Source organism: Solanum stenotomum, chromosome 11, assembly GCF_019186545.1.
Source record: "Solanum stenotomum isolate F172 chromosome 11, ASM1918654v1, whole genome shotgun sequence".
In the NCBI taxonomy this organism is placed as follows: domain Eukaryota; kingdom Viridiplantae; phylum Streptophyta; class Magnoliopsida; order Solanales; family Solanaceae; genus Solanum; species Solanum stenotomum.
In genome coordinates this window covers 50,501,849-50,528,378 of record NC_064292.1, presented here as the reverse complement: position 1 = coordinate 50,528,378, position 26,530 = coordinate 50,501,849, and the positions used below count along the sequence as shown (strand labels likewise).

The 26,530-nt window shown below is 35.4% G+C and overlaps 2 protein-coding genes across 2 annotated transcripts; one reads left to right on the top strand and one right to left on the bottom strand.

Annotated features, from left to right (window-relative positions):
- Positions 1-1,284: 1,284 nt before the first annotated feature.
- LOC125844715 (protein LITTLE ZIPPER 4-like) lies at positions 1,285-1,729 on the top strand. Its single transcript, XM_049524043.1, has one exon. The coding sequence runs from the start codon at positions 1,302-1,304 to the stop codon at positions 1,533-1,535; it is 234 nt and encodes a 77-aa protein (XP_049380000.1). The 5' UTR covers positions 1,285-1,301; the 3' UTR covers positions 1,536-1,729.
- LOC125844714 (probable aspartyl aminopeptidase) lies at positions 1,559-24,973 on the bottom strand. Its single transcript, XM_049524042.1, has 10 exons — positions 24,740-24,973; positions 23,498-23,585; positions 13,836-13,971; positions 13,275-13,547; positions 6,539-6,686; positions 5,428-5,667; positions 4,784-4,916; positions 3,870-4,051; positions 2,632-2,744; positions 1,559-1,902 (listed from the first exon to the last, which is right to left on the bottom strand). The coding sequence occupies exons 1-10, from the start codon at positions 24,926-24,928 to the stop codon at positions 1,797-1,799; spliced, it is 1,608 nt and encodes a 535-aa protein (XP_049379999.1). The 5' UTR covers positions 24,929-24,973; the 3' UTR covers positions 1,559-1,796.
- Positions 24,974-26,530: the final 1,557 nt, after the last annotated feature.

Here is a 26,530-nt window from a genome sequence, read left to right as displayed (position 1 = left end):
AAGGGCAGCTTTAATAATTTATCCCTTAAAATATTTTGTGAAACTTTACAAACATGTTTACACTTTCAAAAAAGAATTATCTATAAAGGTAAAATGAGAAAGATTTAATTAATTCTATTTTTGATTTTGTAAATTGACAAGTAATTTGGGATAACTTTTTATAGTAATGTGATGGGACAGAGGAAATACTCTGTTCATTCCAAAATAAGTTCCAATTTGACAAAACTCACATTCATCAAAATATAATAAATACAATATGTAATTTACTAAATTACCCTTATTTAATAAATATTTCTTGAGGATGGATAGAAACGACAACATCAATTGATCATAACGTCGATGGAGCCAAAATTGCAACTTCGTGGGTTCTAAATTATAGAACGACAACACCAATTGTTCATAACTGACTTTAAATTTAATTTCCATACATACTTAATAAATTTCTTAAAACAAATGTTGTTTAAGCAAAAAATATTTAATTCGATTGAATTCATATTCGGACTTCTAACTCCACCTATGACTCCCACTTCAACCCTACCTCCGCACCAATGGCGTTTGCCTAAATAATAGCATATGAATGCTTTTGGACAATATTTTATGGTCACCAACCGGAGCGGGAAGGAGATTATTAGTTATCGGCTCAAACGAACCCCATAACTGTTATTAGATTAGATGTTTGTATCAAGAAATTTATTAAGTATGTATAGAAATTTAATTCCCAACCTATTAATTTTTCATAAAAATATTCTCCGTCATACCAAACACACCATAACTCTTTCTCACTTTTAAAGCAAAATCTAGCGTCTACTTCGTAAGAGGAAAAAAAGAGAGAGGCTTTTCTCTTTCCCACACTTGATGGTTAAAGTGCACTTTGACCTGTGTTTTGTTATGAGTATAAAGAAAAGTGTGGGGGCTATGCTGATCAGGTAATCAATACTACTTCTTTTTCCTAGTGAACTGTGCTATTCTCGTGTGACTCCTGGCATGTTTATCAATTAGTCTGCACCAAGTTTACATGCATATGACTATATAAATATGTGTATTTTTCCTTTTCAAATAAGAGCCAAACTGAAGGTACTGATCCCCTCTAAGTTCCAACAAACACAAGGTAATTCTTTTTCTGTTTCTACTTTGCTCAATTCAAACTTCAGTCTACCAGATAATTTTCATAACAACATGTCTTCATGCACAATATATGCACTGCAGATAATTTTCTATATTATGTTTCTGTATGATGTATCCTAATCTGGTTTTGTCACTTTTGTCAAGATATCTTTCAGGGTAAAGCAAGCAATACAGCAATGGAAAGAGAGAATTCAGAGCTGTACCTGCGCAACTGTCAGATTATTCGCGAGAATGAGAGGCTGCGGAAGAAAGCTCAACGTCTCAACCAGGAGAATCAAGCTTTGTTATCAGAGCTGAAACGGAAGTTAGCAGCTAAAAATGCCAAGCGGAAACCTGGATTTGAAGTTGAATTGGGTTCGAATTCTGTCAGTGATCAAATGGAAGCCAACAAACGTCAGGCACTGGAATGAGAGGTGCTTTATGCAGTTCAAAATTATGAGAAATTTCAAATTGGGTTTTACCAATGTCATAGCAATTACCAGGCAATGTGCCATTTGAAACTATTTATTGTTGCATTTACTCCAAAATAATGTACTAGTTTAGTAATCAAATCGAAGTGCTTAGATAAAAGGTCTACTACCAATTGTACTCCCAAGAACAAAAACAAGGAAAAGAATTATGCTATTAAGGGGTTGTGAACTAAAAGGCTAAGTTTTTCACTTCATCAATTATCAATCCACATTCAACTTCCTGTCTATGCTTGAGAATGACTGGTAAAATGCCTTGAAGTGCTTGTATGCAATATCCACATCTTCCTTTCCACATATCTCTCTCACGCTGCAATTCCAGAAAAGCAAAGTGAATTTATGGAAATTGATGACCAACTTAACGAAACAGGTGACCAATTAGAGAAAGAAGAAGATATATATTAACAGAGTAAAATATGTTAGTGTCCCTCAAGCAACATGTAACCATTTCATGAAATCAAACTACCATGTTCCAATTACAAATTACATCTTGAAACTTCATAAGTTAATTATTTAGTTGTCTGTCATTTATTTTACACCATAGAGATTTTTTTGTCTGAAAGAGTACACAAAATGTACATTTTGATAGAAGGTACCTGGATGTTGAACATTTTTCTTTCAGGATTACTTCAATTCGAAAAAAGTCAAGTGTATAACATCTGATCCCTACTTGCCTGAAGGACAAGCACTGCAGCTTGATAATATAGATCATTGCCAAATATGGGCTCAAGTAAAATTCTATGTCGGATGATGCATGACAAAACTCAAAGTAAACTAGTTATAGACCGCTGCCTCGTATTACATTTCAGGTAAGGAAATACTTTTTTTGCTTTTGGAAGTCCGTTGGTTTCTTCCTTTTGTGACAGGAATTCAGGAACTAAGGGTAGAGGAATATTTTTTTGGATTTCAGAAGTTTGTTTATGTTTTGCCTAATGGAAACCAGTCACTGGTGTATAACCAACTTTCAGATAAATGGAAGAAAATTCTTGGAAATCCCATGAAGCGCTACATTGAATGGAGAAACTAAATAACAAGGTACCTGTGCATGGATAGCTGAGCAATACCACAATCAACAGTACGTATTCCAACTCCTGCAGCAAGTATTGGACCTATAGTTGATCCACATCCCATATCATTTCGCACCACAAAGTCCTGTAAGGATTTAAAAGAGTGGTTGCTTTATACAAGCTTACATACTTGGATCTTAAAATTTTAATAGACGTCATACACAAGATTTGTTAATGAGAGGCTGCAGCACATGTGGAGTTTCCTCTCATATCATTGATATAAACTCCAACATATTTTCTTATTGATATATACTGAGCATACAGTTCTACTTCTTGGAAACCTCTTACAAACTGAACAGAATACATCAGAAGAGTATTATAGCTAAGATTGTGCCTAGCTATCTTCCTGCAAAAGATGTAGAGAAAAGTACTTAACAAAGGACTAAACTACACAGTATTTTTTCATGATATCCTCTCTTGACTGAATTCAACAAAACGGAAGAGCTCTCTATTTTATTTGATGCAACTCTTTATTTGGTCTCTGGACTTCTAGCCTCTTATGTGCTCTTCTTCCTTGTGTATAAACTTATGTTCATATTGAAAAGAAATCACATAATTATAGGACAGGCAATAACATACGTTGTCATGGGAGTCCTACTTTCTTTATGCAATAGAGGGAGAGATATTAGGAGCTATGCTTACACTGAGGAGGTGAGGGACCAAACAGGGAGACACATAAATGGCTAAAACTCACTTAATTTACATGTAAATGCCTAGATAAACAAGGAGTCTTGTTACATAGAACCTTCATTTGTGATGAGGTAAGACCTAGAAAATAAAACAAATACAGAAAACGAAAGAAAAGATGATATGCACTTGAAGATTAAGAAGAAAGAGCAAGAAAAGTACATAAATCTCATTAATGGTAAATTAAGAGCAATATATCAAGATTATAAAAGTGTATAATACCTTGCGCCTGGAAAAGAAGGCTCTTATCTCAAAAGACACAAGAGAAAACCTAAGCAGCTACCATGAACAGTTTGACTAATGCACTCTGGAATAGTTAGTGCAACTTATAGTTGAGATAGTGATACACCAGTTAATACATTTGTAGCATTAATGCGTAGGATTTGAATCCCTAATAGAAGTTACAAGTTGACTCTTGAATAAGGGATAGAAGGGATTCAATTAATAGGTCAAGTCATGGCTTTCGTTCCCTCCTCCTATTTCTTTGATGGCTATGCTAAAGCACTTGGAAGTTGAAAATTACCTGTGTCGGAAGGCTGTGGAGTCTTGCAACTTCTTTAAAAAGAAAAGATGTAATTCCACTCGTAGCATAGCGTTGATTTGCATTATGCTTGATTACAAGTCCCTTCTGTAATTCAGGACGGTGGTGCTCCTCATGCTTATCAATAAAATTAGGGTGAACTCCATGAGCCATATCAGCAGACACTGTTGTTTGAATGAGATACTAGACAATAAGTTTCACATGATATGTAAAGGGAAAATGATGTAATTTGACAAGAAAGCTGGAAACTGATTTTTCCTCCTTTCTGTATGTAATGACATCAAAAGTTATTTCCATGTTAGACCCCACAAATTCTGGTAGAATCTATGGACAAGGAAAATGATGTACTACTTGGCTGGTTTGCATCACACCTACAATCACACTAGTCTTTCTATGAAGGAACAAGTTTTTGGGGAACTCTTTAGACCTTCTGGTTACATGGAATGGGACAGACTCCATCCTTAAGCAAAGGCTGTTAGATTTATCAATAAACTATTGCACTCGTCAAGGGAAACCTCAACACAGACACTTAGTGAGTCCAAAGTGCAATAGTGTATACAAGTTAACATAAACTCAAATAACGAACTTATTAGTTTTCATTTGAAAAGACAATTACTAATACACATTTGCATGTAATCAGATTTATATGTTCAGCAAATGAAACTGAAGAGGTGTAAGTTTACAGGGCCCAATGCTGAATTTATTACTGCCTTCTGAAAGAATCATGCAAAGCAATAACCTTTCCCACTATACTGTCTTATTTTGAGCTGGTCAATTGAATTACAGCTGCAGGAAATGAGGAATAACTGTTCACATAGGAAGGACTTAAAGAGTATGGAGTAGTCCATTCATAGTCAGAGATATTGAAAGGCCACAGACATATCAAGAAAAAGTACCAAGAAAAGAGTGGCGAATTGCGCGGGCAAAATCAGTTTCTCCTGCAGACTGATGACTTAGACAGTCAGTTATCCGTCTCATTGCCTCAAACATAGTTGGCGCACCAGCTCCTTGGCATGAATCTGAACCAACCTAAAGTCTTGATGGAGTTAGACCTCATGCTTAAGTAAATGGGAAACTGAAACAAGGAATATCAATTCAGATAGCTGATTCAAAGTTCAAGTTCAAGCCAAACTCTACAGATTGCGTAAAGAAATGTCTGCCAAGTAAGAGAATGTGAAACTTATTGTTCATTTTCTTGTTTTTAGGTGGAAAATGTAAAAAGAAGCTAAGAAAGAGGATACAGAATAGTAGAAAAATGCCTATAAAGAGGATTTAGAATACTGCTAACTGATCTTTATTGCTTTTGTGCTCACATGCAACATTTGACAAACATGACAGATCTATCTACATCAGACAAGTATTTTCAAGACAAAAATTTGGTCTGGGATAAGAGCTTGGAATATTCTTAAACTTAGAAATTGAACAACTGAACTGATGTTCCTCAAAATGTACCTTTCATTTAAGAGAGCATCTGTAGATTGCAGAAGAAAAAAATTAAGGAAATCACTGCTAGAACTTTCAGACTGCGCATACTTCCTACCTCTTCATTATCAAAAAGAGCGATCATCCGAATTGAATTCTCATTTGATAAATCTTCGGGCAAAGCACATGAATCAACAAGAGCTCTCAAACCACAAAAGCTCGATGCAAGATTATCCAGTCTTCCAGAAAATATGAACTCATTATTAGCACCTCCAAGGCAGCTAGGTTGAGTATCACAAATATTTAACTCAACACTAACTATGTCTTCAATTTTACAGCTGAGTTCATCTGACAAGATCTGCGATCACAGAGCAATACATCAATGTTCATATCCAGTATCCAGAATAGCCTTCGCCCGTCATTCCCTTGTGTAAATCATGTAACAAATTAAATATGTTGGAAATCAGATAGAAGAACAGAACAGAAGCAGACTCATGATAATGCCAAATGAGAAGTGTGTAACAACAAATCAGTGCTGCTACCAACAAAAGCAAGTAAACTAATATAGACAAGGCATTCTAATAAACATGCATGTGACAAAAACAGCAACGTGATCTACTGAAAATCGAGAATCAAGAGAGCTTCCAGCTTCTCCATCAGCTAAAGTATGGTCACTAGATATTTAATGCATTTGTTTTTGGAGACTACTAGCAGCTAAAGCTCTGTGTTTCCAGTCGGTTATCCTTGAAATGGAGGATGTTCTGATCCACCAAGCTTGAGCCTATAAATAAGCTCATCGACAGAATTTTTCCATAGAAGAAGGTAAAGAACCCGCTTTTTGTGCCTTGAACCTCTGCCATTTAGCTACCCATCTTGACCACTTATTCGGCACATTATTTTAACATTCTGAAAGTATCTCTTATATGCTGAATGCTGATCAATATACTACAGATTGTCAAAACAAATCTTGATTGGAAGCAACATAGAAATAGAGGGTTAAAGCATTCACTGTCTTTGACCAGGGAATGAAATAATGAGGAACCCATAGGTCAGTCTACATATGAAGATTAATAACATGATCAGGTAATTCCAGGAAAAAATGACGAAAGGAGTTCCTCTTTTTTGTTGTCAGTCAAAAGATTTCTTCAAGTATCTATGGATTGACCACACAATCAAGAAATTTTCTTGGACTACAAGTCAGATTTAGTTTAAATAATATGAACAACTACCTTCAGAAGGAGTTGATGATGAACGTCTTTGGAAGAAGACACATTACTTTTCTCTGTGGAATCAGCAGTTGCATTCTCTGTCTTTGTTGCCAGTAGTGGAATAAGGTGAGTCTCAAGGTTTGGCTTAAATCCATCCTGATTCACCGTTCTAGATGCCAGAAAATTGACAGCACAAAGGAGATATCAGTAAAGCCTTCAAAGTAAACAAAAAGTACATAAATCTGCTTGATTTGGTGACACAAATTAAAGATTATTGACAACTGTCACTGATGATTGACCAGTTTAACAAATGATAAATCAAAAGAGATCCTCCATCAAGGTTACCCTTTATATTTCGTTTTTGATGTTTGTCACAATCTAAAGAAGATAGGATAACCTAAGAAGGAAGCAATTTTTAACAATATTTCAATTAAGGCAATTTATACACATCATAAATGTAACATCTCGCTAATTGAAAGAACTAGAAAGAGCTAGAATTAGAAAGAGTCATTTTCGGAAAGAATGAAAAATCTGAAAAATTGGTTAAGTTATGTTAAGTTTGAGTTTTGGTCAACTTCAAACGACCATAACTCCTAGCTCAGGATGAGTTAGGTGTGTTTCCAGATACCGTAGGAAAGATATTTGAATTATCTTTCCAACGCCACCGAGTTTGCTCAATTCCGAGTTCGTATGAGTGAGATATCCCCATTCGAAGTTGGACTGTTTGGATAAAGAAAGTCCAATCCGGATTTTAGAAGGGCATTATGGTCTTTTCCATAAACTATTATTTCAATTTCGTTTTTGGTAATTAAGTTGGGGTCTAAACTGATTTGGTTCAGTTTACGCTATTGAAAAAGAGTTGGGGTTTTGAGAGAAGAGAAAAGAAGAGGAGAAAAGAGGAGAAGAAGCAAGGATTCGTCGATTTCTTGGAGAATTGCGTGTGGATTTCGCCAAAGGTTAATCCCTATGAGGTATGTGAGATCACATAGCGTTGGGTTAGTTCACCCACACGCCAATCATGATTCTATTAAATTAGGTCTTAGGCCTAACTCACACCCCAAAAGCTAGCTCAAAGGGAGGAGAATTGCCCAAACCTTATAAGGAGTCCACCCATCTCATTAACCACCAATGTGGGACTTTTGTCATTCTTTAACACCCCACCTCACACCCAGTGCTTAGCATCTGGTGTGCGGGCAATTTTGATTTTTGGGGGGCCCCAACATTGGGTGAGATGGGTCATGCTCTGATACCATGTTAAATTAGGTCTTAGGCCTAACTCACACCCCAAAAGCTAGCTTAAAGGGATGAGGATTGTCCAAGACTTATAAAGAGTCCACTTATCTCATTAACCACCAATGTGAGACTTTTGTCATTCTTTAACAGATCAATTCAGCGAAGTTGTGTAGTTTTGAAAGCAAATATTATGAGTTCTTGATGATAATTCGTTTGAAATCTTGTGGGTTCTTGTTGGTGTAGTTTCTTGAGTTTGATTCATGCAATTAGGTGTGATTTCGAGTAGAATCTTATGTATTTTGAGCATATAGTCAATTCTAAGTGTTTGGGGAAAGAACCAAGTGAAATTAGAGGGTTTAGAGTTGAAAAACGAAGAAGAAATTTCGTCAAAAATCTGGGGAAGCGGCTAGGGCGCCGCGCCTCTCAGTGTGGTCTAAAGCAGACTCTGAATTTTGACCTCTGGGGCACCGCGCCAGCCAGAGCGCCCCAAGTCAGCCTCTGAAATTTCAGAGCTGGCGCCCCACGCCTCTCAGAGCGCCAGGGACGCCAATTCTCCCACCTTTTCCCACTTCTTCCGTACTAGTTCCTTAGCAACGTACCTATGTTTTCTAGTTGATTTCTACACTCTAAGGTACGTCTAAACATCATGAAATCATCCATAAACATGAGATCATGAACCTTGAATCCATAATTCAATTCAAAGAAAGTTAAGAGTCAAGTCAAGAAAAGTTCATACAGTTCTCCAAAATTCTTTTACAAACGTTGTAACTTTGTTTTAAGACTTAAGCTTTGAGTTGAGTAAAGAGTAAGAGTAGAGTTCATTTCTTCAAAGATTATACGGGAACTAAGTATTCCCAAAAGTTAAAATGTTTTCACATTTGAGCAAGAAAGGAAACACCGATTTCCAAGAGAGCCTTTGAGCTAGTTTGTGAGTAATTATCTCAAATCACAGAAAGAATTTTGTTTTTAAAACATATGAGCTGAGTATATTTTGGGAATAGTATTGAGCACCGATATGGGAACGCGAATTCATAATAACTCAAGTCTCCATAAACCATGTAGCCATCATGGGTAGAAAGGATCATACTTTTTAGAAGATTCCTTAGTGCTTTTTAGCATAGATTAGTAGATCCACTGAGTTGAGGCGTTCTATATGACGGCAAAGTATAGGACAGTTCTGGTAGCGTGGGCGAGACATTGTATCATCACTTAGGCTCATAGTGGTGGTTGTCGGTTAGAGAAACTCCCACAGTATTATATAACTTTATTATATGAGTAAACTGAGTTGTTATTGTATCTCTTTAATACATTGAGTTATCACCTATTGTTTTAAATGCTTTGTATAAACTGCACCAATATTGTTGTTTTTACTTTGCATTTGAGTTGAGTTATTCATGAGTTGAGTAAAGTCAAGGTAAGTGTTCTTTTCAGATTCCTTTCAAGCTTATGTCTTGTTTAGTATTTCCCTCGCATACTCGTACATTCAATGTACTGATGTCATTTGGCCTGCATTGTTTTATGATACAGATACAGGTAACCATGAACAACATCCAGCGCATCGTTGATTCAGTTGAGCACTCAGAGTGAGCCTCCTTGCTTTCCGAAGGATCCCTCATTATCTTTTTTTTTTAGCATTTCAGTTGTTAGGATGATCGGGGGTCTTTTCCCGACATCCCTCATTGTTTTTAAAGGCTTCATAGATGAGTAGTCATAGTTCTTTAGTCTTGTATTTAAGATGTTTTGCTTTAAGACTTAAGTTACCATCTATGGCAAGTTTGAATGTTTTATCCTTAAACGTTCTGAGTTTAATTTGAGACAATTGTTTTATAAATGTATTTGATCCTTGTAATAATGCTTAAAGTCTTTCGTTGAGAGTCTAGTCAGGCCAAGGTTCACTTGGGGCCAAAAATGGTTTTCGAGTGCTGACAATACAGGTAATACTAATAGAACAAGATTCATTTTTAACTACTCCCTTTGTTTCAATTTATGTGTTTTAGTTTGGCACAACACGGAGTCTAAAAAAGTAAAGATCTAAAATCTTGTGGTCTAAAACTAAAGATGTGTATAATGTACCAAAATATCCTTTGAATCTTGTGGTGTTAAATATGTCACGTGGATGTTGAAATTAACTTTTTCTTAAAAGGGAAGCCCAGTGCACTAAGCTCCCTCTCTGCGCGGAGTCTGGGGAAGGGCTGGACCACAAGGGTCTATTGTACACAACATTACCCTGCATTTATACAAGAGACTGTTTACACAACTTGAACTTGTGACCTCTTGGTCACATGGCAGCAACTTTACCAGTTACACCAAGGCTCCCCTTCAAATTAATTAGTTCCTAAATATAGAAAGTGACTAGTTGAGTGAAACAAGAAGGCAGAAATGGAGTGAAAAGTAAAAAATATTTTTCTTTCTATTATGTGTTTACTAGTGTTAGAAAGAAAAAATTCAGAAGCTAGCTTAAGTATTGCACTAAGTGGATCAAAACTAGAACATTTTTGGAGAATTTCAGCCAATTCCAGACTTGGGCCTGTTTGGATGGACTTACATAAAGTAACTTATAAGTCAAAAGTTGAAAGTCATAGGTAGATGGTACCCTACTTTTGACTTATTTTAAAGCTTTTTTGGCCAAAAAGTGGGTGCTTAAAAAGCACTTTATAACCTTTCCAAACACCTCCAAAACTAAAAAACTACTTAAAAGTCAAAAACACCAAAAAATAAGTTAATCCAAACGGGCACTTACAATCTTTTGAAAAAATCTAAAAAAGGGAAAAAACAGTTGACTTCTATTTGGAGAAGAAATTCCAAGATATTGTTCTTGTGAGAAATATAGGAAAAGAATATTATTGAATTATTGTTGTCTACATTATTACAGAAAGACCCTATTTATAGACACTACAATAGACACCTTTTCCAACTAGGACACTGCAATACAATCCTTTTCTAAGTAGGACACTATATACTATTACTATTACTATTACTATTCCTATTCCTATTCCTATTCTAAGTAGGATTGTATATACCTATTACTATTCTAACACTCCCCCTCAAGCTGGTGCACAAATCATATGTACCTAGCTTGTTACAACTGTAATTAATATGAGGATCGATAAGGAGCTTGATGAGATATCTGCAAGTTGATCACTCGACTTCACAAAATTGACATCCAATATTAATGTGTTTGGTCTTCTCATGAAATACTAGATTTGATGCATAATGCCGATAAAACACAGAGTGATAAATTACAGTGTTGAACTTCCCAAGCCAAGCTTGACTAACACATAGAGTGACTAAAACAATCGACATACTCCTACTAAACTCCCCCTGAGCAACAAAATTAGGTGGTTGCTCCATATAGACTTCTTCACAATCCAACGATCGCCGGAATTGCTCAAAATCTAGTATAAGTGTATAGATCATGTTGGAATCAATAGACGAGTCATTATTAAACAAGAAAGTCACCGAAAAACTGGCTGAAACATGCTCATATGCTGGAGTATTAGAATTGATAGTTAAAAATGGCCATAATCTAAGAAATAAAATTATATAGGTAGGGTCGGAATGATGGCACAACCCAACTGGAAAATAGAACTTATATAGGAAAGATCAAATTGCCTGCACGATCCTATTGAAAAAGAGAAATAATATGAGTAAGGTCGGAATGATGGCACAACCCTACTGAAAAAGAGAAATTATATGGGTAAGATTGGAATGATGGCACAACCCTACACAAATCAGATTTGAGGAGTCACCGGAAAGACGAATGGAACTGCGCAAATCAAATCTGAGGAGTCACCGAAAAGACACACAGTGCTATGCAACTCAGCTATGAGAAAGTAGTTCGGAAAAATCCACGGTACTACACAAATTAAATATGAATAGTCTAGAAAGATGCACGATGCTACGTAAATAAGATATGCAAAAAAAGGTAGTCATCGGAAGGATGGCAAGGTGCTACACAAATTAAATATGAAAAATAGGCACCAAAAAGATGGCACAGTGCTACGCAAACCAAATATGAAAAAGTTGTCACCGGAAAGATCGCACGGTACTACACAAATTAAATATGAAAACGTAGCCACCGGAATGATGACACGGTGCTACACAAATTAAATATGAAAAAGTAGTCACCGGAATGATGGCACGGCACTACACAAATTAGATATAAGAAAGTAGTCACCGGAATGATGGCATGGTGCTACACAAATTAGATATAAGAAAATAGTCACCAGAAAGATACACGGTGACCCAACTTTTGCTAACATAATCATTGGCCGGACAGGTGGCATATATGGATAATAGCCGTCCGCCGGCAATGGAAGCTCTTTGATTGTTTACCAAGATCGTAGAGGCTCAGATACCATGTGAGAAATATAGGAAAAGAATATTATTGAATTGTTGTTGTCTACATTATTACAGAGAGACCCTATTTATAGACACTACAATAGACACCTTTTCCAACTAGGACACTGCAATACAATCCTTTTCTAAGTAGGACACGATATACTATTACTATTACTATTACTATTCTAAGTAGGATTGTATATACCTATTACTATTCTAACAGTTCTCATTATGCTACGGGTGATAAGAACACTTGGACGTATATTAAGCATGAATTAAAATTTGTACCAGTTATAGTAGCTGGTGTGCTTTTGAGAGAACGGATCTTTACCAGCTGCTTTGCACAAAATAATTGCATAATAAACCTAACAGCCGTATCCGTAAAACCAACAACAATAATAACAGGCTAAAAACATATTAACTTTTGTCGGATGACATGTTAGTTAGAACATGTCTCATGGGAAGGAGGAAAATATGTCTGAGTGTTGAGAGAAATACTTGAGCTCTTAAGGGCATGGAGACGTACTTCAGTCTCACATGCAACTATTAGCACTCCTAAATTCTGAAGCTTGCAGTAGATATTGAAAGACTGACCTTGAAAGTATTTGTGAGAAGTTTTATCAATAAAAGAGAAGCAGAGATCACATGTTGTGGATCCCACAACTTAAGTAGGTCTTACTTTTCATTTAGACTATTCAGTATTATCCACAAGATTTCAGATATAAGTACTTAGAAGACTTGATATATGTCTTGGACCAATTAGCCTTATTTAATGTGAAATTTAGATCAAGTACAAATGTAGGTCACTTCTGGGAGAAAGCTATTCAAATTTGCATGAATATTCCCATCCGTATTCTAACACATATTGACACATTACTGGACCAATTTGAACATACTGCACTTATTATTTCTCCAGTTTAAAATTCCTCTACTAGGCGTCATAGGTAAAGAAGGATGAAGCTCACTCTCAACTTCAGCATGCAGGAGTTACCCGCTCCAGTTTCTTATTGTGTTTGTTCTCTGCGGTTGATGTATGGTCTCAAAGCAATACCTTAGATGGTAGATGATATCAAGAAATAAAGGTTCTGTTTACCTATTCAAGAATGTAACAGCCCTCTCGCCACAAACAAAGAGCAGGAAAAACAATGAGAAAAAGAAGAAACTTCAGCGGAAGGCAACAGACCTATTAAGATGAATAGCCAATGTAGGCACTCGCAAAAGAGGCCTCGTTATTTTCACAAGCCTATGCAGAAAGGAACCATCATCAGCTCTTAGAATAACCCTCCCAGCTACACTCAAATCCCGATCAAACCAAGTGTGCCATAACCCACCACCATATGTTTGCACATTGACCATAAGATAGCCAGATTTGGTTGATGCAGACTTTGGCTTTAGTTTTAAACATGGGCTATCTGTGTGAGCAGCAATCACGTGAAATCCATTACCAATAGAATACCTGCAAAGCTAATTCATGTATCTGATTAAACAACATAAGAATGTAACTCCTAAAGGAGGAGGGAATGAAATGGCTGAAAGACTTCAATATTAGTTCCTAGTGCAGACGTTAAAATGGATGAGACTGATAATGTATAGAGAGAATGCCCCTTGATCTATAGCTGGTTTCTACTTGCAGAACATTCCAATTTTTCAATTTGGTTTCTACCGGCTCATATATGTAAGGAGCATTGCATGACTAATTAGCAACTGTAATGTAACCTTTAGGAGGTATGTAGTGTTTGCTCACTTCTTTCCAATGGCAAATGCAACCAAAGAGGACATGTTCCGTGTAAAGAAATAACGCCCACCAGGCTGCAGATCCCATTTCTCATTTTCTTTCAGCAGATGAAATCCAGCAGCAATTAATTGTCTTTTTGCTTCAGCTATTACAAAGAAGAAAGAACACATGTTCAAATAGTGAGCAGGTGAAAACAGAAGTTTGAATTGACTGCAATAAGCGACAATTCAAGAACTCTATTTAAGAGATCTGTACACTCTCCATACACGCCTGAACACAGAAATGCTCTCACACCAAGACAAAGTTCAAACATTTAGACTGCCTAAGAGTCACGCACGTAAAACCAAATTTCATGCAACTCAGATAAACATATACTCTTGCCTAAAGAGTAATCACCCCAGTCAGCACAAACTAATATTTGAGAAACATCTCATGAAATGAGGAAAGCTCACCCATTCATTAGAAAGAAATCATGCAAAATAAAAGGTGAATACTACGTTTATCTTAAGTGGCCAATCAACTTATGCAACAAACCACATGCTCTATATATGATATTATCATAAAGCTATAAAAGCACAACTGAACCTTTTTTCCATAACGGTGAGAAAATAAGATACTACATTTCTTAACTTGTACAGTAGATACACCACTCAAGTCAACAATCGTCATCAACAAACCAGGGTTGTCTACTACATTTCTTACTCCTTTTTCCATAATCATCTTAGCTCTGCTGTCTATCCTATTATAACAAGTATCTAATCAAAATAAGTCCAAATAAAAAATTCGAAATATTTTGAAATTTCACAAACTTAAAAAAACTGTGAGGTGAATTGCGAACCCAGGTCCTTAGAAAAGGCAGAGGTGCATCAAGGATGCATGGTTAAATTTAATACATTTGAGTGACCATGTTCCCTTGCTATGTCAGTGGTAACCCAGGTTGCTCGGGTGTGGGTGACCGATACGGGTGTGAATCTAGAGAATGGATCCTTCATGATCTGAATTTTAAGATTTGGGGATACGGATACGGGTGCGGTGATTCAGTTAAAAATAATTCAATATCTAAAAATAGAGTTATAGGTCTAAATTATGAGACATGGAAAACTTACAAGGTATTTCGAGGAAAAAATATTGATCAAGAGGAGATTCCAGAAGGAGATAAAAGGAAAAGGATTGACATGGAAATTTCTATATACAAATTACTCCATATTATTCAATTTCACCTAAACTTTTGTTTTGATTACAAAAATCATAGATGCCTGTCCTGAATCTCTCCGTTGATTTTGTCAAAATACCCAAAATTGATTGACCAAAGCCGGTACAGATCCCACGCCCATGTTGTGTCGACACTGGTGTGGCACCGAAAGTGAAGGTTCCGAGCAACTTATATGGTCACAAAAATAATGAAACATATGGATACATGCACAAGTGTTCTCTATACATGTTCAACATGCGTAGTGGAGACATAAAGGTTATGCACTTCAACAGCTTGATGAATCACATAAAATTGAATAGCAATATTGTGAAGCAAATAATAACCAGATAACAAAAGGGAAGTACTAACCAAGATTAAACAACCGATAGTTCATAAAGCAACAAATTTCATAGATAACCTTGTAAACCAATAAATGTTATACAAGAATCAACTAGAAGATATTACTTATAACAAAATTCTGTGAAGGCAAGGTCTCATAGATAGATCATAGACAATGCACCAACATAGAAACCAAAATGATGTGGATAAGTAAAAGATGCAACAGATCTGAAAGGGGTATGCCATAACGGGCACAGTCATAGGTTGAGATCAAATCAGGAAGAGCGACTACAGCTACTCCAAACGTTTGGAGAAGAAAGGTTCAAGACATGTGTTAAATATATTGGAACATGTTGCGTCATTTAGTTCCGTGCTAGTTAAAGGAATTATAGTGTAGAGATATTTTATGCGGAAACAACAATGAAGGAATTGTTATACCATGAATAATATTGTAAGGACTAAGGACTGTTATGCAGTGGCTAATAACATTACAGAAAATATTATGTAGGGATGACCCATGTTGAGGGGATTTTTGTCTTTAAAAACTTCTATCTCAGTAATACATGTATTTTGTTCCACTTTTTATGTCGCATAAAATAATACATGGATTCTCGCAACTTAATGCGAGTATTATTTATTACGGACAACCAAAGGTTCGCTGCATTAATTGTGCGGAGATTAAATTTTCTTATACTAATAAGTAATAAGTAAATGTTGCATTAATTATGCTGGGAATAATTATGTTAGGATTATGTTGTCGGACTCTCCAAAATTGTTGTTGCACCAATGTTGGACCCTTCGAATATGCACTACTTTTGGAGGATCTAACACATACCCATCAACATTTTTTAAGAGTCTGAACAACATATATTTACCTAATCCAACCAAACAAAACCCCTAAATTGCCTTTAGTTAGAGGACAATATTAGGAAATTCTTTAAGTCACTAGTCCTCGCAGCATTTTCCAATAAGATAAACTGAGACCACAAACTCTAGAGACTTGATGCTACAAAAACACCTTGTTAGATATTAACTCAGTTGCTTGATCATGTCACCTAATCCATGCTATTAAGTGTTTTTGTCGTTAAGTCACCTAATAAAATGAAGACCATAAAAAAATCTAGGAGACTGCTCCTTTGTCCTTATCCTCAGGAACATGAAAGGAGAGGAAAAAAGAAGCCTCACATGGACAACAACCAATGCTTAAAAAGCGGAAAGGTCACGCATAAAAACTTTGTATACATTATATGCATGTATTTATCATGATGTTTTGTTCTTCTCCCACATTTCTATCGCTCTTCGAGAAATTATATAATAGCAACCTCTAATTAGAAATATCAAACATTTGATCCCCATAACTAGATCTATATCAGGGGACCATAACAACTTGGTATGAGAGACGGGAGTTATGGGAGATCTAAACCAACAACAATTAGCACAATTGTTGGCTTTGTACCAAGAAGAACATGCAACCAGTTTAGCAAGGCAGGAAGACTTAAATGCTCGCTTGGATGCAGTAATGAAGGATTTAGCAAATTTAAAGGCAAATGTTGAAGCCATTGAAAATGGCAATCAAAATCAAGGTTGGAAAGGTAAAGCACTGGTTGCAGGTTCACGAACAGAAACGGGTGGGAATTCCATGATTCCTAAACATATAAAGTTGGATTTTCCACGATTTTGTGGCCACGAAGATCCCTTGGGATGGCTGAATAGGTGTGAGCATTACTTTCGATACCAACATACACAAGAAGAAGAAAAAACTGGACTTGCTTCTTTTCATTTGGAAGGAATTGCACAACGAGAGGCGAGAGTTATGGGAGATCTAAACCAACAACAATTAGCACAATTGTTGGTTTTGTACCAAGAAGAACGTGCAACCTAAGTTGCTTGGACTCGGGTGCGGGTATCCGAGACGGATGCGAATCCAAGAGTCGGATTCGGCAAAATTTAAATTTTAAGATTCGGGGGTGCGAATCCGAGTATGGATACGGGTGCGGGGATTCGGTTAAAATTATTCAATATTATAAAATATAATAATAATAATAATAAATATCTTGTAAAATGCTATACTTGAAAGGATATCAATTATAGATATACAAATTTAAAAGTATAAATTAATTACTTGTTACTAATTAATTTTAAAAAAATTATAATTACTTTTATTTATTATAAAAAAGAAATAATCATTTATATATATATATATATATAGCCTATTAAATTAGATAGTAGTACAATTCATTAAAGTTCTGACGTGCTGCCATATATATATATATAGCCTATTAAATTAGATAGTAGTACAACTCATTAAAGTTCTGACGTGCTGCCCTTTCTTCTCCCAAGAATGTCTTTTCTTCTCCCAAGAAACCCTAGAAAAAAGCTCTCTCTTCTTTTTCAAGAAAAAAACTTTGAATTATTTGTTCTTTCCCATGGAGCCCTTCGCCTCCTCTTTGTTCTTGTACAAAAAAAAAAAATCTGTTTGCTCTCTCTCTATTCTTGTAAGTTTTGCCTCTTCATTATTCTTTTCCGTGGGGCAGCCAGACCTTGTGACAACTTCGTCGTCGTCAACTTTCGCCGGCCATGAAATTGATCTCTTCTTCCCTATTTTTTTCTCGGTTTTGGTCAAAGTATCCGGATCGGATTGACCGAATCCGACACGCACCCCGCACCCGCACCCGCGCCCGCACCAGTGTCGCGTCGAGACGGGTTTGGCCGCAAAAATGAAGAGTCCGCGCAACATAGCGTGCAACCAATTTAGCAAGGCAGGAAGACTTAAATGCTCGTTTGGATGCAGTAATGAAGGATTTAGCAAGTTTAACGGCATACGTTGAAGAAATTGAAAATGGCAATCAGAATCGAGGTTGGAAAGGTAAAGCAGTGGTTACAGGTTCAGGATCAGAATCGGGTGGGAATTCCATAATTCCTAAACATACAAAGTTGGATTTTCCACGATTTTATGGCCACGAAGACCCCTTGGGATGGTTGAACATGTGTGAGCATTACTTTCGATTCCAACATACACAAGAAGAGAAAAAAATTAGACTTGCTTCTTTTCATTTGGGAGGAATTGCACAACTCTGGTTTCTTCAACTAGAGAAAGATATGCCTCAATGTACTTGGGATGAGTTCAAACGTCAATGCAACCTTCGTTTTGGACCATCAATTAGAAGTCAAAAGTTGGGAGAATTGGCTAAGTTATGCCAAATTGGATCTGTGGCAGATTACCAAGAAAAGTTTGAGCAACTGATTTCACAGGCCGATACTCTTACACAAGCGCAAAAAATTGAACTTTACATTAGTGGTCTTGCTGATTATATAGCAATTGAGGTAGAGTTGCATAATCCTCCAGATTTGGCTACTGCGATGAATATTTCCCAACTTTATGAATGCAAGGAACAACCCCTTCATTCACAATTATTAGATGCATGTAAATCAAAGACAACAAATTTGTGACCTCAACAACACGCCAAATTTGTGAAGAAATTAACCAGATCTGAGATGGATGAAAGATGGCTTAAGAGACTTTGTTTCAATTGTGATGAACTATTCACTGGGGACCATCAGTGCAAGAAATTATTCTGGATTGATTTCATTGACGATGAAGAAGAGTTACTTTCCACACTTCCACACTTGGCGCTTGAGGACAAGTGCGATTGGAAGTTGGAAGGAGGGGAGTGATGTTAGCACTCTCTAATCAGAAAGTTGATTAAAATCAGCAACTATTAATTATGTTTTCCTGTTTTCTCTATAATAGTTGCAGCAGTTGTTTCCTTTGTTGTAGCTATTAGTAGTAAGGAGGTTATTCCTCCACTTTCTCCTTTCAGTAGTAGTAAGAAGTTATTTCCTTGTTATTAGGTGGGTGGCAAATCCACCAATGTTGTATTTAAGTTATTTGAATTCAATGGGAAGATAAGCAGAAAATTATTAAATCTTTGAGTACTTCAAACTCAAGAAATTGTAGGTTCTCTCTTAACGAACCAAGACCATAGGTCGTAGGAAGAAAACATTTGATTTCATATTGCAGTGCCCCATAACTAGATCCATATCAGGGGACCATAACATTATATTTGCTATAAAGACTATGATTTTTCTCCTTTCTATAAACACACATTACGAAACAACATAATCGTGCAACAGTAGTTATTGCATCTATTTTTTCACGATAAGCTAGTTCGATTAGGGAAAAGACAAATAAACGGACTTTGAATATTACATCAAAGTGCAACATACAAGTATGTCTAACGCAGTCATGGAACCTTATAAAAACTAACTAAACAACTAAACTTTCTGTTAAATGACCTTATTGTCCTGAGATCATTTAACAAAATACTTTTTAACTCTCAATTAAACATCTTTGTCGACAAACCTTCTCTTTCTTCATGCCTTTTTTTACCCTACATTTTCCTCAACTCACCCAGATCAAGTTGTAAGTGTGGAGTCCCCTTACCCACCCTTAAACAAAAGACCCCTCTTTTGCCAACAGACAAACTGTCTCTTCAAATTCATTTATTTATCCTTCAGAAATTATTATTTTTAGGAAGGTAACATATATTATAAACAAGGAAATACACCAAACGTATATCCCAGTAATAGTTACAAGTAGAACCTATGTTGCGCGGACTCTTCATTTTTGCGGCCGAACCCGTCTCGACGCGACACTGGTGCGGGCGCGGGCGCGGGCGCGGGTGCGGGTGCGGGGTGCGTGTCGGATTCGGTCAATCCGATCCGGATACTTTGACCAAAGCCGAGAAAAAAAATGGGGAAGAAGAGATCAATTTCATGGCCGGCGAAAGTTGACGACGACGAAGTTGTCAAAAGGTCTGGCTGCCCCACGGAAAAGAATAATGAAGAGGCAAAACTTACAAGAATAGAGAGAGAGCAAACAGATTTTTTTTTTTTGTACAAGAACAAAGAGGAGGCGAAGGGCTCCATGGGAAAGAACAAATAATTCAAAGTTTTTTTCTTGAAAAAGAAGAGAGAGCTTTTTTCTAGGGTTTCTTGGGAGAAGAAAAGACATTCTTGGGAGAAGAAAGGGCAGCACGTCAGAACTTTAATGAGTTGTACTACTATCTAATTTAATAGGCTATATATATATATATGGCAGCACGTCAGAACTTTAATGAATTGTACTACTATCTAATTTAATAGGCTATATATATATATATATATAAATGATTATTTCTTTTTTATAATAAATAAAAGTAATTATAATTTTTTTAAAATTAATTAGTAACAAGTAATTAATTTATACTTTTAAATTTGTATATCTATAATTGATATCCTTTCAAGTATAGCATTTTACAAGATATTTATTATTATTATTATATTTTATAATATTGAATAATTTTAACCGAATCCCCGCACCCGTATCCATACTCGAATTCGCACCCCCGAATCTTAAAATTTAAATTTTGCCGAATCCGACTCTTGGATTTGCATCCGTCTCGGATACCCGCACTCGAGTCCGAGCAACTTAGAGTAGAACACAGTAAAGCAAGTGATCTCATAAGTAGTCTAAAATGCGAGAAATATCCTTTGCTTCTTGAGGATACTCATATTTACACCAAAAGAAGAAAAGCACCAAACAATTCATCTTCAATTTCTGCGGAGAACACCATTCAGCAATTGGTTATCCATATATTGATATGGCAGCACATGTTTTTTCTTAGATCCCATTTGGAAGCCATATCCTTTCATAAAGTGATTCTCTCTAGTAAAGTCATCACCATTGGGATCATAACAATCATTTGAGTGTGAGAACCCTTTCCTCACAGTTATCGTGATTCAATTGGCTGAACTGCCAATTCTGTCATGGGATATATTTTGATCAAAAGAAGTAATTGTGCTTCCATTTAACATGATTGTGCATTGCCTCACCACGAAGCATCCCTTCTTGGAGGTGGTTGAGATCGAACTGGTGTCAGAATTTCCATAACCAAAGTTGCTAAAAATTAGCTTTATAAATCACTAGAGACAACTACCTCTTACTTTGACCTATGTTACTAACTTTCTCTATAATTACCAAGTTTTGTGATTGACTAAGTCACAATATGTACAATGCATCCAAAAGTGTTGTCTTCTTTAGCTTTCCAAGAAAGGAGCATATTGCTGTTCCAACAGACTAGAGAAAATGTAAAAATATTTGATTTGGGCTGCCAATGATTAGTTTCTTGAGGCAATGGAGGCATTTCATTTTTGGGTGGGGCCATGGGGTTGTCACATGTACTCTTTAACTTTATGATCTACAACCTCTTGAGTCAGTTATTGTGCAATAAAGACTATGATTTGTCTCATTTATATATAGCACACTTAAAAAAACATCATCAGCATAGTGCAATAGCAGTTAGCATCTATATTTTCATAATAAATACACTAGCTCGAGTACAGGGGCGGGCCCATTATCCACCGAGTTTAGAAGGTTGTGATTGGTCCAAAGGACGGGTCACGGACGGATTTCTCGGTTATAAAAAACAAGTACACTAGCTTGATTAGGGAAACGACAAATGAAAGGACTTTGATTATTATATCAAAGTGCAACATACAGGTATGTCTAAAACAATCATGGAACCTTATAAAAACTAACTAAACAACTACACTTTCTGTTAACTGTACCGTCTTGAGTTCATTTAACAAAAACCTTTTAAACTCTTCAATTAAACATTTTTGTTGACAACCCTTTTCTTTCTTCACGCCATTTACCTTTCATTTTCCTCGACTCACCCAGACCAAGTTGTTAGTGTGGAGTCCCCTTACCCACCTTTAGACAAAAGACCCCTCTTTTGCCAACAGACTAAACTCTCGCTTCAAATCATTTCTTTATCCTTCAGCAATTTTTATGTTTTTTGAGGAAGGTAACATATATTATAAAAAAGAAAATACACCAAAGGTATATTCCAGTAATAATTACAAATAGAAAACAGAAAAGCAAGACCAGTCACCTATGATCTCATAAGTAGTCTAAAATGATAGGAATATCCTCTGCTTCTTGAGGGAACTCATGTTTACACCAAAAGAGAAAAGCACCAAACAATTCATTTTGGGGAGAACATCCTTCAGCAATTGGTTATCCATATATTGATTTGGCAGAACATGTTTTTTCTTAGATCCTACTTGGAAGCCATATCCTTCCATAGAGTGATTCTCTCTAGTAAAGTCATCAACATTGGGATCATAACTATCAGCTGATTGTGAGAATCGTTTCCTCGCAGTTCAATTGCGATTCAACTGGCTGAACTTCCAATTTTTTCATGGGATGTATTTTGATCAAAAGAAGTGATTGTGCTTTGATTTAACATGATTGTGCATTGCCTCACCACGAAGCATCCCATCTTGGAGGTGGTTGAGATTGAACTGGTGTCAGAATTTGCATAACCAAAGTTGCTAATACTAGCTTTATAAATCATTTGAGACAACTACCACTTACTTTGACCTATGTTAATAGCTTTCTCTATAGTTATCAAGTTTTGTGATTGACAAAGTCACAATATATACAATTCATCCAAAAGTGCTGTCTTCTTTAGATAGCCAAGAAAAAAGGTGCATATTGCCCATGATCACTATTCTAAAATCAGTCATAAGTTGACCTACTCATCCACTTTTACATATTGGCATAAAGATCTATAATTGTCACACAATTTGAAAAAAGTCTGTTTTTAGTATAAAAAAAACTTAATTGTGCTTATCTCACTTCATCTTTGTCCCGAACTCTCAACACCACATGGAAACATTTCCATATTAAGGCAACATTCTCAAACTTCGTGCTTTGTTTCGAGCTCTACTCTTGTGTGATCTGCATGAATTTTGGTTTTATAGAATGAGCCTCAGGAGACAAAAATGCCCAAAAAGGAAAGCACGATCAAACCTCAAGTCCAAACTAATATAATGTTCTCCTTACCACTTTCCCCAAGTAAGAAACATTTATGATACTCTCTACTTAGTTACAATATGAGGCAGTATCCACTTTTCTCATTCACAGGTTCTGTTATTTGGTCCAAGCGAAAAAATGCTAGCAAACTTAAAGACGCATTAGAAAGTGAAAAACCATCTCAATAATTACACATTAAAAACTGCAATCAGAGGCTATAGAACATAGCACCTTGGTATAATCACAAGACCAGAAGAAGTTGCACCTTCATAAATATACCTGTAGCATGAAACTGAGTCCATGATTCATTCAGATAGTCCAACAGGTCACCAACAATTGACGTACTCGATTCAGAACTTTCAGGACACTGCATTCCAATTAAGAAATTGTCAACAGAACTGCTACTATTGATGACTATATATTAGCAAATACTCTCTCTGTCCCAATTTGTTTGCCACCTTACTGTTTAAAGTATCGGATCATTCTCTTTTTTTAACAGTCCTATCAACTACATGATACATTAAATTATTTCAGCTATAAAAAATGTGCTTTGCAGCACTTCTTATCTGACAAGTATGTACTGTTATTTCCAAAAGTAAATCATAAACCAAATTTAGATATTGACTCTAACACGCCGAAATTAAATGATTTAACTCAGAATACTAACTCTCGTACTATGAATCATGCCATTTTTTATTTCTAACAAAAAGATACTAAAGACTTGAAATTCAAGTTCACACCAAAAAACTTTTAGGTGATTCGATTCTCACACACCGAAATTAAATTATTTACTCTGAATTACTAACTCTCTTACTATGAATCATGCCATTTTTTGTAAAAAAGAAAGTATTAAAAACTTGATATTCGAATTCACACCAAAAAAATTGGGTGAATTGACTTACACACCGAAATTAAATGACTTACTAACTCTGAATTACATTTTTTATTTACAAACAAACAGGTACAAAAAACTTGACGTTCGAGTTCACACCATTTTTTTAAGGTGAATTGACTCTCACACACCGAAATTAAAAGAAAACTATGAATTACTAACTCTCTTAATATGAATCATGCCATTTTTAAAAATAAACTAAGTTAAAGACTTGATTTTCGAGCTCACACCAAAACTTTTTTTTAGGTGAATTGACTCTCACACACCGAAAATAAATTATTTAACTCTGAATTACTTACTCTCTTAGTATGAATCATGCTACTTTACTAGATATAAGAATATATTAGAAACTTGATATTCAAGTTCACACTGAAAAAAATTAGGTGAATTGACTCTCACATGCCGAAATTAAATGATTTAACTCTGAATTACTTAAACTCTCTTACTATGAAGTATAATTATGCCATTATTTACTAATTTAATAAACGAAGGTATTGCAAACTTGATATTCGAGTTCAGACCAATTTTAGGTGAATTGGCATTTTGTATCCTGGTAGTCCGAATTACATCGTTCTTTTTCAGGTGAAGAAAGTAGTAAGTAAATTTATACAGAGGAAGACAAGATTGACCTCGGGAATTGAGCCGGAGCTGGAACAGAGTGGTGATGTGACGGAGAAATTACGGAAATGAATCCGGCAAGGTTTGATGCTGCTGAAGCTGGAGAAAGACGGTGAGGATTGAAGAAATTTTGAGAAAAATACTGAACGCTTGGAGATTGGATATGGTTGGAGGAATTGGAATCGAGCTATGGCCGCCATTGTTGCGCTACTGGATTGAAGCTTCGAATTTGAAGGATTGGGCAAAATCTATTACTATATTTTAATTATTTCTTCAAAAGATAATTATTATTTATTAGTACTAAAAAAATATAATTAGAGAACTTGATAAAATATTTTTCTTTTTTTAAAAAAAAAAAACTTACAACTTGTTTGGATGGTTGTTATGAATGGTATTGTATTAGTTAGATTTAATATAATGTTTGTTTTGATTGATAATTAAATTTATTTTGTTATATTATATATGTTTATCAATTTAATGTCTTCATGTTGTTAGAAAAAAATTCCTTTTCTTCTTATTTTATCTTTGTTTATTATTTATCCTAGGTTTCTTGAAGGTTATCTTTAAAGTATTGATGTAATGATATTATGTAATGGTGAGAAATAATATAATAAATACAAATTATATGTGTAAATAATACAATATGATCTAATATAATACTTTCTACGTCTAATAATAGTTGTCTAGTATATTAAATATAGTTGTTCAATAATATTTGCTCTATTTAGAAAATCAAAAGATAATTTACCTTTTGTGTTTATTTTATCCTTGCTATTAAATACTACTACTATTTATCATCTATGATCTAACACATTTTTTAAAGCATTAAATTTAATAAAATCAAAAGATAATATAGTAATATTATCTCTATTATTTATTATTTCTTAAGAGGTATGTCAAATCAATAATGAACAATTATTGCTAAATAAATAAAGTATATTACAAAATAATATTGTAACAATCATCCGAACAAAGTAATAGTAGTTATGTGTAACACCCCAGAAAATTTTTCGAACTAAGACTTGAACCATCCGTCGTTGTGAGTAGGATTTTACAGAGGAATTAAAATTTATTAAGTGTTAAGGTCACTAGATGTAGCACCTTGAGTTTCAAAAAGAATTAAATTGGAAATAGCAAAATCTGAAATTTTGCAAGTTATGCTTAAGTATTAGTTTTGAGTCAACTTCAAACGACCATAATTCCTAGCTCAGGATGAATTAGGTGTGCTACTAGATACCGTAGCGAAGATCTTTAAATTATCTTTCCAATGCCGCTGAGTTTGCTAAGTTTCGAGGTCGTATGAGTGAGATATGACCTTTTGAAGTTAGGCTGTCCAGTTAAGGAAAGTCAAAACCGGGTTTTAGAGGGGTAGTTTGGTCTTTTCCTTAGCAAAACAGATTTAATTCGTTTTTAGTAATATTTTAGGGGTCTAATCTGATTAGGTTCAGTTTTATAATTCTAAAATACACCTAGGGTTTTAGTTGAGAGTTCAAGAAGAGAAAAGAGGAGAAAGAGGAGAAAAGAGGAGAGGATCAAGTGTTCGTCGAGATTTTTGCGTGTTGTAGCGGATTTTCGCCATGGATTTGATCCCTAGAGGTATGTAAGCTTCCATAGTGTTGGGTTCTTTCACCCACACACCAATCATGATTTATTCAGCGTAATTTTGTTCTTGAAATTTATGAATTTAAGTTCTTGATAAGTGTTCTTGAAGTTTATTAAGTTTTGAAGTAAGATTCTGCTTAGGTCAACTATAAACGACCATATCTCTTAGAATATTAAGAGTTACGTGAGTCATAACCTAT